Here is a 16,549-nt window from a genome sequence, read left to right as displayed (position 1 = left end):
ATAACCATGTATTTGATTTGAAAGGTTGAAAACACAAATGATTTTTTTTTTTATATATTATAATCTGTTAGATGTTCTCTATGGAGATCAAGTAACTTTGACACAAGGTAGTGTGTATATGAGTGAGTAATGGAGTTAGTTTAATTTCACAAATTGTATAGCTAATGTGAGCTTATTCCTTCAGTGGAGGGATGTATGTGTTACATACACAAATGCTTCCACTGTTAATTGAAACTCCATGAAGAAAAGTAAAGTAGGGTTTAAGTCCAAGGATCTGAGTGACCCCAGCAAATTGCTGGGTTGGCATTCATCTAGAAAGCAATGTATATCATATAAACAATGGAGAATCCCATTTTGTTGAAATAAGAACTTTAGCTGAAAGCCCTGAACTGTTGCAGAAACATCAAGGGCTATGTTAAGATGAAGCCTGGATGCAAGTGCATCCAGATATCAGTTCTAATTGGTGGTTAAAAGTATCATTGGGATGTATTAATGTAGTGAAGTGGCAATGGATTGAATACAGTATTATTGGGACATGGTCATGTAGTGGGGAGAGGGGGGAAAAACTTGCTATATTAGAGCCACCCGAGAACTAACACATCTGCTCATGTGTGTTCTTTGATCAAAAGTTAGTAAATGAAATTTATTTTGTTTACATTTTTTTAAATTTTTTTTCATTTCATTTACTTTATTTCATTTGCTGGTGGTGAATGGTTTAGAGTACAAATTGTAGAAATACAAGCATGTGTTTTGCCCAAGCAGAGCCATTAGTTATTAATGGTTAATGTCTATAAAGTGATGTGCTTATTTTTACCAGTGATCCCAGAGTTACTGCGCATATTACAAAGTTCTAAGTTTTTTTTTTTTTTTTTTTTGGTTTTGTTTTTAATGGTTGACCCCAAACACGAAAGATATTAGAATAATATACTTAGTATTATGAATAGGTTAAAGGCAGGGAAGATAGGAGATGCTTAGTATTAATAGTGTTGAATTGAGCTGCAGCTATATGTTGACTAGCTGAGGTACCAGTTTAGAAGAAAACAGGTCCTGTTCCCCCAGGCACTTATTTGAACTGGTTTGGAAGAAAGAGCTTTAATTACACTTGTCACTTTTTTTAAGTCTACTTTCCAAAAATTAGTTGGCTTATGAGAAATTGTCTGTTTCCACCCTAATAATATTTGTTTACAGTCCAATAAAAAAATTTCTCTTTCTCATTGTGGTACACTTGAGCACCCATGTAATTTAATGATTGTGAAACAAGTTGTTTACTGCATATAAGAAAGCATTAGCTAGGAGTGCAAAGAATCGGGTCAAGGAATTTTTCATATGTGAATAAAGAAAGAAAAAAGTGAATCAGATTGGGCACTGGGTGCGGGAAAGACTTAGATAACCCAGCTGAGGTTGCAGATGAATTGAATAGGTATTTTGCATTAGTCTTTACTGATGAAGGGTTGTAGGAAGTTTCCTTTTAGCCAGTGAGTCAGATAGCTGGAATAAGTTGCCCTCGCAGGTAGTTGAGGCTGATAGTTTGAATAATACTGGATACTTACCTGCGTGAGGAGGGAAGCATATAATTTGTCTTCTTATCTGCTTGGTTAGGTTTTTTTTTTTTTGCCAGTGCAGCAAATGACTTCCTTGCTTACGACTTATACTAGACAAATACTATTGCTATTAGTTAATTGGGCAGGAATTCAGTTGCTGCTAGCACTATGCTTCCTTTGGTGAGAAAGTACATCTACATAAATATTTATTGATCTGGAAATTATTGAAATATTGAGCACTTTAACCTGTTTCACACAAAAAAGCATTACATATAATCAAAACATCTGAAAAAAAATTATTTCAAACAGTATTGACATGGCTAATGAAAAATATTTAACCAGTACTATAAACATCTTTAATACTATTTATTCCATAATTACAAGCAATAAACCATTCACTGATATGGAACATTCAATAGCTTTGCAAAAAAGAATAATGTCAATTTGGGAGTATCTTTGCATTCTAGATTTATGGTCCCACTTGTTGCCAAACACATCTCCACTGAAATAAGAAGGAAAGTTTTTGGAAAACTGATAAGTCAATGTAGTAAAATTTCAGTTATTATTGACGAAGCTTCAACTATTTCACATAAGTGTTTTAATAGTTTATTTAAAATCAGAAATTCAAAACGTTTTTTTGTTGATCTTGTGGAGTTAGAAGGAACAACATCTGAAATAATTTATCAAACTTTGATATCAGTTCTGGAGAAGTATGGTTTCAGTGAAAATTATTTATGTGAAAATCTTATTGGATTTTGTGCAGATGGAGCCAGTGTGATGTTAGGAAAAAAGTCAGGAGTTTCTGCCAAAATTTTGGAAAAATTTTCAAATTTTTGTATCTGGCTCTTACTATGGAAACAACAAATCATCTAATGACCATCAGTTTAATGGGGAAAAATCGCTGGAAGAATTTGATGCAATTCTTTATGTTAAATCATGGCTCAAGCAGGGACATCATCTAGCAAGCGATAATCGTGTCAAAGAAAAGGCATCAAAAACAATTTCCCAAAATCAATCAATGATTTGGAAATTATTAGAATAATGTGTTGTTCAACGTTGTTGACATAAAATTGTTTATGTCAATATTATTTATGTTAATTAAAATTTGTTTCTTTTCCTTGCCATTACAGTTTGTTTTTCTTATTTTTGATTACCTGCATTCCCTATATATAATTCGATCTTATAGAGTATTGGTTGTTAAATAATTTGAATATCACCACTGCATATAGGTTAAATAAGTGTATATTGTACTCAAATGCTTTTTCCTGTATCTGCTTCAAGATGAAAATCTGGTCAGTTGTTGAGTGATTGGGTCTGAAACCACACTTATATTCTCCATTGATTTTCTCTGAATATGCTGCCAGTCTGTTATAACTCCCGACAAAACCTTGTAAGTAGCACTCAGCAATGTAGTACCTCTATAGTTAGAGCAAAGCAGTTTATCACCCTTCTTGTGATTCAGCTGATAGATTCCAAGTGTCCATTCATCTGTGATTTTTTCCTCAGACCATATTAACAGTATCAGATTATGTATTCTTTTCTATAGTGTCACTCCACCATTCTTGAGCAACTCTGCAGTTATTCCTCCAGCTCCGGGTGTTTTAAAGTTCTTTTAAGTACTTAATAATTTTTCGAATTTCTTCAAAGCTAGGGTCTTCAATGCACAGCTCTATAGTACAACAGCTGTTTTGTTTCTGTTTTACCTCCTGTCAAGATGCTCTCAAAATATTCTTTACACCATTTTAGTAAGTTTCCTTCACTATCTCTACATGCAGTAACTTTTGAGCAATTCCTGTGTACTTTCTTTAATCTTCTTATGAAACTTATTACTTTCCTTGTTGTAATGTTTCACCCTTTCCTCAACCTTTCTTCCTCAAAACTTCTCTTTTTTTCTTTCTACATATCCTAGCTGCGGTAATCTGTTTTTAATTGTAGTGTTCACTATTCGCTTTGCTATTCCACTGCAAACATTTCACCCTGGCTTGTCTCTTCAATTCTGTTGTTACTTGGCATTTGTCATAATATCATTTCTCAGCCTCGAGGTCTCACCCAAGGTAATGTGTGCTGCACCAAGAATTGCTTCCTTTATAGAAGTCCATCTTAAATCTTGACACTGTTTTCCTGTTCCTGCAGCATTCAGGTCAACTCTGCCTGCTACTTTGTTTCAACAAGTCTATCTTTCAAATTCTTTACATCCCACTGCTTAGTTTTCTCAGCCTTTCCTCATGCTATTGGGCTATTTTATACTTCAGTCTGGCTCCCCTAGAAAATTATCAGAATCTGAGTTGGCGCCCCGAAAAGAACGGCCATTTTCAGTTCCAGTAGCCCACCTCTTAGAGACCAGTGCATGATCAATCTGATTTGCCTGATTTGTGCCAGAGATTTTCCATGTACCTTTATGAATATTCTTTCTTGGGAACCGGGTACTCATGACTTTAAAGTTGTTGGCAGCAGCAAATTGTGCTACTCTAAGACCATTACTGTTTGTTTCTTCATGGAGGCTGTCTCTCCCAAATAGACCCATGAAAACTTCTTCCCTGCCTAGTTTAGCATTGAATTCACCAGGAGTTATAATATCATCATGTCTTTGAATTCTTTCACACACAGCCTGGAGTTCAACCTAAAATCCATCTGCAACATCATCCACACCTTCAGTTGGAGTGTACACATTAATAAAGGTCACATTATTGAATTTTCCTTTAATTCTAAGGCTGCAAATTCTCCCAGACACTGGTGTGATGAAGGCAAGTACTGATCTGCCTTAAATACCTCTACTTCACTTAATACATTACTAAAATTATTCTTACATTTATTGCTGCTCCTTTCTCTCCTCAAAACAGGAGGTTTACTTTTAACTGAAGTAGGAGTGCCCACAGAGCTCTCCTTAATCATGATAAACACAAGTTTACCCCTCCTTGTCATAGTATGATTCTCAGGGGTTCTGCTTCTTGAGGAAGCAGAGTTATCAACATCCAAGTCACATTTCAAGGCCCTGCCAGAAACAGCCATTGCCTAATCAACACTGCCTTTGGCACTGCATTGTTGAACAGAAGGAGTGTCATGTTGCTCAGTACTGTCAAATTTGGCCCCTTCAGTCTTTAGCTTATTATCTTGCTTTTAGACTTCCTTAAATATCTTATGGGAACCCTTACTATCAGAATTTGAAAAACCTTCACTGTCTTCCAGCAGTTTGTTAAAAAACCCATTCACTGTATTTACTTCATCATTACTTACAAAAGACTCAATCTTGGGAAGCCCTTGAATTTTAACAGTGGATTTCCTGTTTGTTTTGTTACTCTCCCGACACCGTATCTTTGTTAGCACTCATTTTATTCATCAGTGTGTTTATTAATCAAAATTCAATTATAATGTACACAGTTATCTTTCAGCTGTTTGATTTTTTCTTTGATTAATATTAGTGAAAAGTAATTTGCATTTTTTCTGTTTAATTACAGCTTTTTAATGTTTTACTTTTCTGTATACTTTTAGTCCCCTTATGTATATGCTGAGTTAGCTTTGCATTAGCAACACTCATCCAATACCTTGTTGGGCTACCTTTTGCCCATAATACAGCCTGCACACGCTTTGGCATGGATTCTACAAGGTGTTGCGGGGTATCCTATGGCAGAGTTACTGGATATAGTGCATTGCACAATGTGTCAAGTTGGTGCCTCTGTAGCCAGGTGGGAAGGAGCAGCAGTGTGTAGCACACGCTTCTTGATTAGACCGGGGTTCGAGCCCGTCACCACCAAATACGGAGGATGTGGAAAGGTCAGGGAATGACCACCGCATATCCCGGAGCAATATGGCCTTAGTTGCTAATGCTCCTAAAAACCAAATAACAAACAAACAAACAAACAAACAATGTGTCGAGTAATTTCCACACATCAAGCGGGTGGCCATGGTGTCGAGTGTCTTTTCCCAGTAGGTCTAAAACATGCTCAATTGAGTTAAGCTAGGGAGAGTTCAGTGGCCATAGGGGGAACAAGAATTCTTTGTAATATTCCTGAAACCATCAGCAACATGTTAGGCCTTGTGGCATAGTGAATTGTCTTGTTAATAGATGCTGCAGTTGTCATTACACTATCATGAAGGGATGTACTTGGTTGGCAGCAGTAGAAAGGTAGGAGGTATTCCCTTCTAGCCATTGATTAACAGTGATTGGTGGACCCAGGGTATGACACAAAAAAGGTGCCTCTGTGGGCAGGGGCAGCAGTACATAGCACAAGCTTCTTGATTAGACCGGGGTTCGAGCCCATGCCCACCAAATACGGCGGATGCAGAAAGGTCAGGGAATGACCACCGCATATCCCCGGAACAATATGGCCTTAGTTGCTAATGCTCCTAAAAATCAAATAACAAACAAACAAACATGACACAAAAAAGAGCTCCCAAATACCTCCAGCCTGCCAAACACCAACAGTGCATCCAGGTGCCATGGCTTCATGTTGCTTTCTCCAAGTGTGGATTTGCCCATCACCATGATAAAGTTGGAAATGGTATTCATTAGACCAGTTGAGAGATTTACATGTTGTTGGTGGGCTAGTTTGGGTGCTGACATGCCCATGCAATGCAAGGTACATTTTCTTGTGTCTTGCGGTGAGCATAGGTCGTGATGGCTGTCAACTGCTATAACCCTAATGTTCAGTGCAGTCCATGTTGATATTGGTATTGCTATTCCCATGTTGTACTGAGTAGTTAGCTGGGCCACTATGTTGCATTGCTGCTATGTTATGAGACAAGGCACCCAACACTCTCCATGGGCATCGATCACACATGGCTGTCTTATATGTGACCTTTTGCTGGTTGTTCGACTGCTGTTGAGCTAATCTCAGTAGACTCCTGACACCACAGAATGGGAGCACTTTACTACATTAGCTGTTGTCAAGATACTGGCACCTGCACATGTTGCCCCCACAGTCATTCTGTCTTCAGGGTTGGAAAGATCTTACGATGACCCATTTTTCCTTGCTGACACTCAAATTGATTATTCCATATGTGAACTAAAATCTTATATCAGCTGTTACTGATTTTGAGCCTTCACCAGTGTCACAGACCAATCCATTCCTACAATAGTGAGTATTGCTAATGCCACTCAAACTTACTGTTTATATCTTCACAAGCAACACCATATTGCAGGAGAAGGATGCCGAAATGGATGACTGTGGAGCTGTCTGGTCAAATAATGCAGAATAAGATAGTATGGGATGGTTACAGTGCAATGAAAAGTACCGAAGCCTACAACAGGTACAAGTTGATCTGTAATAGTACCACAAATAAGGTCAGGGAGGTAAGGCTGTGTATGAGAAAGTATTGGCTAAGAGAGCATAGAAAGGGGACAAGGAATTTTTAATTTATGTGAATGCAACAAAAAAGAAAGCTTATTAGATCAGACCATTGTGCACTGGGTGTGGGAAAGACTTAGATAATGCAGCTGATGTTGCAGATGAATTGAATAGGTACTTCATGCTGTGAAGAAGCTGTGCAAGCGAGGCTCAGCCATATGGATTTTAGCAAAGCATTTGACTCAGTTCCTCATGAGAGGTTGCTGTGTAAGCTTGAAGAGATTGAATTACTGGTAAGATTATAAGATGGATTGCCTGGTGGCTGCAGGGCAGAAGGCAGAGAATTGTGATTAATGGATATTCTTCAGATTGGTGTAACATCAGGTGTGGGGTCCCTCAAGGATCGGTTCTTGGACCGTTATTTCTCATTTTCATAAATAACATTGATAAAGGGATAGAAGGAATGATGTTAAAATTTGCAGATGATGTAATTTACAGTAGATTGGCAGAGTTCAGCACTAGCAGCACTCCTTCAGGATGACTTGAACAGACTTCAAAGATGGTTAGGGAATTGGCAGCTATGTTTTAATGCTGCTAAATGCTAGATTTTACACTTGATGAATAGCAAATAAATTATACATTTAGTAGGATTGAATTAAAACCTGGAGGAGGAAAGGGACCTTGGAGTTATAATATGGGCAGATGTGAAGTTTTCTGGACATTGTAAACATGCAGCCAATAAAGCCCATGGTGTCCTATCGATGATTTATCGAACATTATCCTGTAGTGATAGGGATGTCATAATCCTACTCTATAAGGCAATTGTAAGAACCACATTTGGTTCTTACAATTGTAAGAATCAAATGTGGTTCAAGTATGGAGACCTCATCTGAAAAAAAGACATTGAGCTTCCTGAAAGGGTCCAAAGATGGGCAATTCAAATGGCGAGTTCAGCAGAAGGACAGCCATCTGAGGAAAGACTCAGATTATGTTGACTGCAGAGCTTCGCAACCAGGCACCTCAGAAGTGATCTGATTGAGGTTTATAAGGCTCTGAGAGGGATTAGTAAAATGAATGGTGCAATTCTCACTTCCAGGACTGGGGTCATAAATGCAAATTGCAGCAGTTGAGGTTTAGATTGCAAGCGATTTTCTTTTAGACAGTGAGTCGTTGATTGCTGGAACAAGTTGCTGTCAGCTTTGAGGCTGACTGTTTGAATAAATTCAAAGATCAGCTGCATAGTTACCTGTGTGAGGAGGGAAGCATATAATTTGTATTTTCTTGTGTGTTTTTTTTTTTTTTTTTTTTACCAATGCAGCAAAAGCATGTGGCTTCCTTGCATTATATGGCGAATATTATTACTACTATTCACAAATCTTTCATAATAATATGAAGCATGCACAGACTGCCTAAATTAAGCTAACAATATACTGCATTAAAACTACATTTAATCTATAAATTTCTTTTTTACATACTGTAGGAGAAAAATAGAAATAATTGCCAGATTTCTATTTGTCTGATTTTAATGAAATTAAGAAATGATTGAAAATATTTTTAATAGGCCCAAATTTTAAATTTTATGAAAATCCATCCACTGAAAGTCACATTGTTACCTGCAAATGATGAATGGATTGACATGGTGAAGAGAATAGGCACTTATGCATATAGTAACTATATAGTGCATGGAATCCACAAGCTTTTGCTGCACTGGCTGAGGGAAAAAAAATATATATATGTACATAAGAAAATACAAATTATTTGCTTCCTTACTCACTTAGGTAATTGTTCAGTTGACTTTTGAATTTATTCAAACTGTCAGCCTCAACTGCCTGTGAAGGCAGCCTGTTCCAGTAATCAATGACTTGCTGGCTAAAAGAAAAGAAAACATCTTATAATGTAGTCTAAACCTCTTCCCCTATAATTCAAATTTATGCCCACAAGTTCTGGAATTCCCTATAACAGTGAAAATTCTGCTTTTGTTCATTTTACTAACTCCTCTAAAAGCCTTAAATTTCATTCTGGTCACCTCTGAAGTGCCTGGTTGCCCCACTCTGTAGTCCATATACAGAGTCTTTCCCCATATGTGGTCACCTTCTTTGTTGATCTTATTCAAGTTGCCCAACTTTGGGCCCTGTCAAAAAGTTCAATGTCTTTTTTTCAGATGAAGTCTCTGTACTTAAACACAGTAATATTTATGTGAATGTACCTAAAAAGATGTGCAAGAGATTGTCACTCAATACCTGGCTGCATAAAAAATACACCAATGGACAATGTGTCCAGTGAGAGAATAGGCTAATAGCATGACTTGACATGTTCACTGTTTTCCCCTTATGCAAATATGTGGCATGTGATATTTTTGTCAAGCAACCTTCACTGGAGCCTGATTAATTCAGTCATAGTGAGAGGAAAGCTGAAAAATTCTTTGCCCTTTTCAATCTGGATTGAAAAGGGCATTGTAGTTTTCATTGCTGTTTCAAAACAAATGTTGGAAAAGCTAGCAGCAAAAGTGTTAAATGACTGAGAGCGGTATGATAGGTTTAGATGTGCTAGAATGTGTGCTGGAAAGTTCATGCACAACAGTGTTGAGATGCAATGCTTTTCTAACTTTTTTTTGACTTCACAACCAGCAATATACATTTAAAACAGCAATATATATATAAAATTAAATAATAAAAAAAACAACAAAAAAACACCCTTTATAAAACTGTTGCTGCTCTGACAGCTGAATCTTGAATCTTTAATCTGTATTTAAAATATTGTTAATAAATTTTTAAAACCCTATGCTATTTTTTCTGTTATTCTGCAATAACTATCATAAACATTGTAAAATCTATCTCTCTCTCTAAAATCTCATCGAACACAATTTGAAATCTTATTCTCTAGAGCAGTGGCATGCACACAGTGATCCTCTCCACTGTGCACATGCAGATCCCTACTCCTGTTCTGGATTCCATGAGATCTGTGATATGGTGAACTCTATTATGTACATCACAAATGAACCATTATATTAGTTGAGAGTACCATCATTTCTGGCAGCTTAGATATCAGTGAATATTATGTTTTGGGTTAATTGCGTACAAGCAGAGAGGATTTTTAAATTTTATTTTTTAAATTTGTGCAGTCTTCAACATGGGATTGGCTGAAACAAGAAGAAGAAATGAATCACTTATAAGTTTGTCAAGTGGAAATCTACTGTACACCAATGGAAACAGTGAAAGGAGTGAAGGTGGAGTTGGGTTCATAATGATTTTAAAAACAACATTTTGGAATTCAAAAGTACATCACCAAGGGTGTCAAGACTAATACTCAAGATTTCTAAGAGGTACAAACTAAAGATTATAATGATTTATGCACCAACATCGAGCCATGATGATGAAGAGGTTGAAGAAATGTACACCGAAATTGCGTCTTCTAGATGAGCAGAAAACCCACTACACTATTATTATGGGGGACTTCAATGCTAAGGTTGGAAAAAGGCAAAACAGTGCAGAAAGAGGAACTATAGGAAATTTTGGAATTGGTGAAAGAAATAAAAGAGGTGAAAGACTTGTGGAATTTGCAGAATCTCAAGGACTGTCAGTAATGAACACTTTTTTTCAAGAAAAGAGTGAACAGAAAGTGGTCATGGAAGAGTCCAAATGGATTAACAACTAATGAAATCGACTTCATGCTCACTAACAGAAGATATATTGTGAATGATGTTACCATCCTGAATAAGGTAAATGTTGGAAGTGATCACAGAATGGTAAGATGTACACTTTATATAGATGTAGGAAAGGAAAGGAAAAAACTGACTCGAGTAAATAATACAAAGGTCTTTGAGATAACAGAGGAGGAGAAAAAGCAGTATGTACTGGAACTTAAGAACAAGTTTGAGCTTCTGCAGACTGCTCAGGACCAAGATATTGACGAGGAATATTACAACTTTTTGAAAGTGATAAAGCCCAAGAAACCTATAGGGAAAAAGAAATCCAAAGAAGAAAAAATTAGTCAAGAAACACTTGTCATGATGAACCGAAAGTGACAACTGATGAGCAAGAAAAACATTGACAGGGAGAAAATTGAGTATACTGAGGTATGCAAAGCCATTAGAAAGAGATTCAGAGAGGATATAAGAAGATTTAACACAAGAAAAGTAGAACAAGCATTAAGGGAAAACAAAGGATTTAAATCAGCAGCCGTGAGCAGTAATACAGAAAGACAAATGATACTGAAACTGAAGAATAGCGATCGTGTACTTATAAACAGCAGAGAAGGCATAATTCAAATAGCAGAAGACTGCTATAGAGAATTATACAAGGAGCGAGGGAATGATGCCAGTAGTGGGGAGGATGGATTACAAAGTAGCAACACATACAACATACCCGATATTCTTCCTGATGAGGTAGAACATGCATTGAAGAAAATGAAGAATCAGAAAGCCCCAGGGGAAGATGAAGTTACTGTAGAGTTGTTAAAATTGGGAGGAAGAGACATAACACAAAAACTGGCAAGGCTCTTCACAAAGTGCATTAGAAAAGGTGTGACACCTAAGCAGTGGAATAATGCAATCATAGTTTTGCTGCATAAGAAAGGAGATAAATCAGAAATTGGAAATTATAGACCAATTAGCTTGTTATCCCACATCTACAAGTTGTTCACAAGGGTCATTACTAACAGATTAGAAAGAATACTTGATGAGAATCAACCGAAAGAGCAAGCTGGCTTTAGGACAGGATTCTCAACTATGGATCACCTTCACGTAATATCACAGCTAATGGAGAAAGCAAATGAATATAAAACACCATTATGCCTGGCATTTGTGGATTGTGAAAAGGCATTTGACTCCATACAGCATAAGGCAATGTTTCGGGCACTGGAAAGACAAGGCATAGATACCCCATATATTATGATTTTGAAGAAAATATATGAGAGTGCTACGTCCTTTATTAGACTAGACAAAAACAGTAGGAAATTTTAAATCGAGAAAGGAGTTTGACAAGGAGACAATATCTCCGAAGCTGTTTACTGCTGTCCTTGAGGAAACTTTCAGAAGATTAGACTGGTCACAGAAAGGAGTCAATGTGAATGGAGAGTACCTAAACCATTTACGATTTGCAGATGACATTGTGGTCATAAGCCACGATCTCAAAGAATTAGAGGAAAATCTTAATCAGTTATGCACAATTAGTAAGGATTTTGGACTAAAGATGAATATGGCTAAAACAAAAGTAATGATGAACAAGTATGCCACAGAAAGGGAAATAATGATTGAAGGAGCAGTAATTGAAAAGGTGGAGTCATATACTTATCTGGGACAATTTATTAGCTGTAATAATGATAAATGGCTGGAAGTCAAGAGAAGAATAAACTTTGGATGGATAGCATTCAGGAAATATAGTCACATACTGAAGAGCAATATCCCAGTTTGTCTGAAATGTAAAATAATGAACCAATGTATACTTCCCACCATGACTTATGGAAGTGACACTTGGGCACTCACCAAAAGAATGGAAGAGAAGCTGAGAACTACACAGCGAAGAATGGAACGAATTATATTGGGAATGAGACTGTTAGATAAGAAGAGAAACACATGGATTAGGCAGCAAACTCAAGTAAAGGACATTCTTATCAAAACTAAAGAACTAAAATGGTCTTGGGCAGGACACATAGCTCGAAGACACGGTGACAGATGGACTAAGAAAATAATAGAATGGTATTCAAGAGGAGCTAGAAGAAAACCTGGAAGATAAAGGCGGAGATGGATAGATGAAATTCATGAGTTTTTGGGTAGTAAATGGATGGCCAGTGCTCAAAACAGAAGGAACTGGAAAGTTGCTGTAGAGGCCTTCATCCTGCAGTGGATTGAAAATGGCTGATGATGATGATGCAACATGGGAAGGCAGCACATTTTGCTGGTAGGCTAGACATATACAGAAATGTATATTTCTAATTCCTATTTAGAAATATTTAAGAAAATATATTTTTAAATAAAATGCAATTGTTTTTACTGAAAACGTGGTGTGGGGGAGAAACATTATTTGAGACATCTGCAGGTAAATCTAGGATTCAAATGGGGTTTGAGAACTGAAAAAGTTTTGAGTGACACTGATGTAGAATGCATTGAGCATTGTCCAACAGCACAAAAATCTAGCCAGTGGCAGGTTGTTGATGTGAATGACAGAAGGGTGAAAAGAATCACATAGTCTAACCTATGAACTGCTATCTGTCAAATGACAGGCTGTACAACAGTAGTGCCACAAAATTGTATTGTACTCTGTGACAGCATAATTTTTTTTACATTTATCTAGTGATAAATGTAAAAAACATTATGCTGTCTCACTATCTAGTGAGATAGTGTTCCATTCCAGGTTTTTCAGCCTGTGCAATGTGTAAATCAGCCCATGAACACGACTTGTACAGACAATATACATTTATAATATGGATCTTAATGTAAAAGATGCCGTATAGCAGCAGATGACTTCACTGGGTTGCAATCTTGTGAGCTAAAAATAAATGTGGGTGCAATGGGTGAAAAAGAGAACCTACAGTGGACATGCAAGAATTGGAAAAAAAAAATTACCTGATCTGATATTCCATTTACTTCATTCTTGTGGAATAACCAGGATATGGTAACAGCTGTATGAATTGGTGAACCTATCATACCAGGTATCAAACTTGGGTTAATAGTAAAAGGATGGTGTGACATAATGAGTTTTTGTGGTAACAAGTGTCCTGAGGAATAAATATTTGAATGCCGCAGCATATTTGAACGTTGTTGACAATTTGCCCCTTGTGCTCACATTTTATTCATATGGTAATGAAGACTTCCAGCAAGAGAATGTGCCATGTCTCAAGGAATCATTTCAAGAGCATGGAGGTGACTTTACCATATTTAATCAGCTGCTAAGTCATTGGACCTTCACTTGATCAAGCATCTGTGGGATGTGGTGGAATAAACTGTTTGCAGCACAATCCTTACCATCTAGTATGATAGAACAGAAGGATTTATTCTAGTCTGCATTGGTCAATATCCATTTGAAACACCTTCAGCACCTTATGGCATCAATGTTCCAACTACTTAAACTACTGAGTACCAAAGAAAATTGCTTTTATGTTGGTGTACCCAACTGGCCTAAAATAATGTATAATGTATACAGCCAGGCATCGCGTAACGCGAGTTCGATTAACGCATTTTTCAGTTACCGCTATTTGAAAAAATTATAGCACTTTTCACTTTACACGATTCAAATTTCCAGTTAACGCGATCTTTTTTTTTTTTTATGCGCTAGTTGAAAAAGATTTGAATCGCGTGTTAAGCTTACCGTGTGTCGGACGGGCAATAAACAAACGCTTGCCTGCTGCCCCCTCAGTGTGTTCCATCAACCATCAGAAGAAGACTTGTTACTTGTTTGTCTCCCGCTAATAAAGTCAATGCAGACTTGCATTTAAAAATTCAAATTTTTAAATGAGCCAGATGAAAATGTTACTGCGAAGGATATAATGGTAAAAGAACTAGATGAAATCTCTCGCATCGCAGAGAACCTCAAACAAAAGGTTTGAGGTTCTCTGTGTTATTTATTTTGCCAGGGCCCAGAGAAGATTGTTGTTGGCTATCGGAAATTGATTCATGAAAAGAGAAAGCCAACACTGTTCAAATATTTCCACAACAGTCATTTCTTCGTTGTGTATTTTATGTCAGAGGTTCCCAAACTTTCTCGGTTCTATGGCGCCCTTAGTGTCTCAGTAATTTTTTCACGGCGCACCTAGACCAAAAGAAATAACTAACAGTTCTGTTTATTGAGTAGTTAGGTCCAAATAACTTAATAAGAAATGTTGAAACTGTGAACTACCTCGAGCTAATGGTTCGCACGGTTTCTGACATATGTCGAGTATTGCGTTGTTTCCCTCGAAAATTTAAATTATTCCGCGGCGCAGTTTGGGAACCACTGTTTTATGCAATAAACATTTAATTCCATAATTATTTTCATTATCTTTTACATTGTATACAGTTAAAAAGTTATTTAAAAGGTATTTTTAAAATTCTTTATGGATATTCCAGAAAGTCAAAGACCAATTATAATTTTTCCTATTGATTATTATATTTGATTAATGCGTTTCCGTTTTGCGCGATGTGCTCACGGTACGAATTAATCGCGTTAATCGAAGCCAGTCTGTAGTTTATTATATATTTTAGGTATGTATAGTTTGATATTTTATGTACATTTAATATATATAATGATATTTAATGTATAGTTTGATCTTTAAAACAAAAAACTTTGTAAAAGTATTAAGTAATTTTGGACTATGTTTTTTGGTAATTATGAGTTTAATATATTGTGTTATTAAACTAGTTTTTTATAACTGAATTAAAATTCCCAAGTTTATGAATTATGGAATTTACTTCTGTAAATTAATTAATGATTTCATTTTTATTATACTGATTAAGATTCCTTTCTATTTAGAATTATTATTATGCTGGTTGCTCATGTTATGGCAATTTTATCTAAAAACATAGGTTAAATACTTTTCCATCCTACATAGGTGACAGAGAGAATAATGTTGTTCACTTGTTTGAACGGGATTGTACAGTACAAAGACGACATCAAAAAGTAGTAGAAATTTCTCCAGCTCAAAATCTGGATGTAAAGGTACATAATTATTTCTTATGTGCTTCATATTTTTGTATTAACACAGTAACTGCCATCGGACATGACAAATGTCTTGGCTTTTTTGGTTTTATTGACCTCATGACCCACCCACTGAGTCATTTGCTATTTATTCATTTGAGCTCTGTGAGATGGCAGAATACTTCTCACTGTGAATAGTATCTTTTTGGACATTTTAAGCAACCTGGGGAACTTGAATATGATTTTACCCTGCAGTTATATGAAAACAACTAAAAGATAATTAGGTTGCTTTATTGAAACACCCATTTTCCTTTGTCATAGCTGCCAACCGTCTAGATTTACAACAGAGAATCATTGTTTTTGACTTGATTTGACTCCACCATCTCACTAACATACTTTAGTTAGTACCATAGAGTTTGCTGTTTACATAGACACCATTTTTCTCTATCTTTTTATTTTTGCAAAAAATAGTAAAACTACTTTAAAACTAGAATTTTTAAATTCTGTCAATTTTTTTTATTAATTTTGTTAATGAATACATCTGAGATAAACAACTGTACTCATTAACAAAAAATGTAAACCTATATACAGGAATAGTTTCCTGTAATTATTCAGTTAACCTTATTAAAAAAAAATTCAATTCATTCCAAAACGCTTTAATTTCCGATGTAATGCATATGTTATGGCAAAGGGATATACTCTCTCTTAATTTAGAAAGCAAGAAAGATCAGTGGAAGAATTTAAAGTTCATTAAAAACTGATATAATTAGAGATTTATTTTCAAAGAAAATAAATTACGTGCTTAACTCCTAATTTGTGTTTACCAATGGTCTAGAAATATGAGCCAAAACACTGCCCTCCCCAGCCAATAAAGGCTGTCTGACTTGTCAGTCACAATTACAAAAGACCAATAAGAGAGAGATGTAGAGACAATACATCGTGGATTGTGTTATGTCAAAATTTACCACCTGGAAATTTTCTAACTCCAAAGTCACATAAATTTTTTTTTCACATGCTTCCTTGCCTTTTGATCTAAATTAACCCCTTCCTGGAACATTTTTTTCCTGAAAATGTGCCATAACAGATACTTTTTTTATATTACAGATTAAAAGTA

General features: G+C 36.1%; 1 protein-coding gene across 5 annotated transcripts in view; it reads left to right on the top strand.

The window, feature by feature from the left end:
- The window catches only part of PCB (Pyruvate carboxylase), a 593,745-nt gene that overhangs the window by 176,743 nt on the left and 400,453 nt on the right, over positions 1 to 16,549 (top strand). For all 5 annotated transcript variants that reach the window (XM_090389678.1, XM_090389679.1, XM_090389675.1 and 2 more), the window contains one exon: positions 15,350 to 15,456. In XM_090389678.1, coding sequence (XP_090245804.1) covers positions 15,350 to 15,456 — 107 coding nt within the window. The remainder of the gene's footprint in view (positions 1 to 15,349; positions 15,457 to 16,549) is intronic.

Source organism: Mastigoproctus giganteus, chromosome 2, assembly GCF_048544385.1.
Source record: "Mastigoproctus giganteus isolate SK-2022 chromosome 2, ASM4854438v1, whole genome shotgun sequence".
Taxonomy (NCBI): domain Eukaryota; kingdom Metazoa; phylum Arthropoda; class Arachnida; order Uropygi; family Thelyphonidae; genus Mastigoproctus; species Mastigoproctus giganteus.
This window is presented reverse-complemented; position numbering and strand designations above follow the sequence as displayed.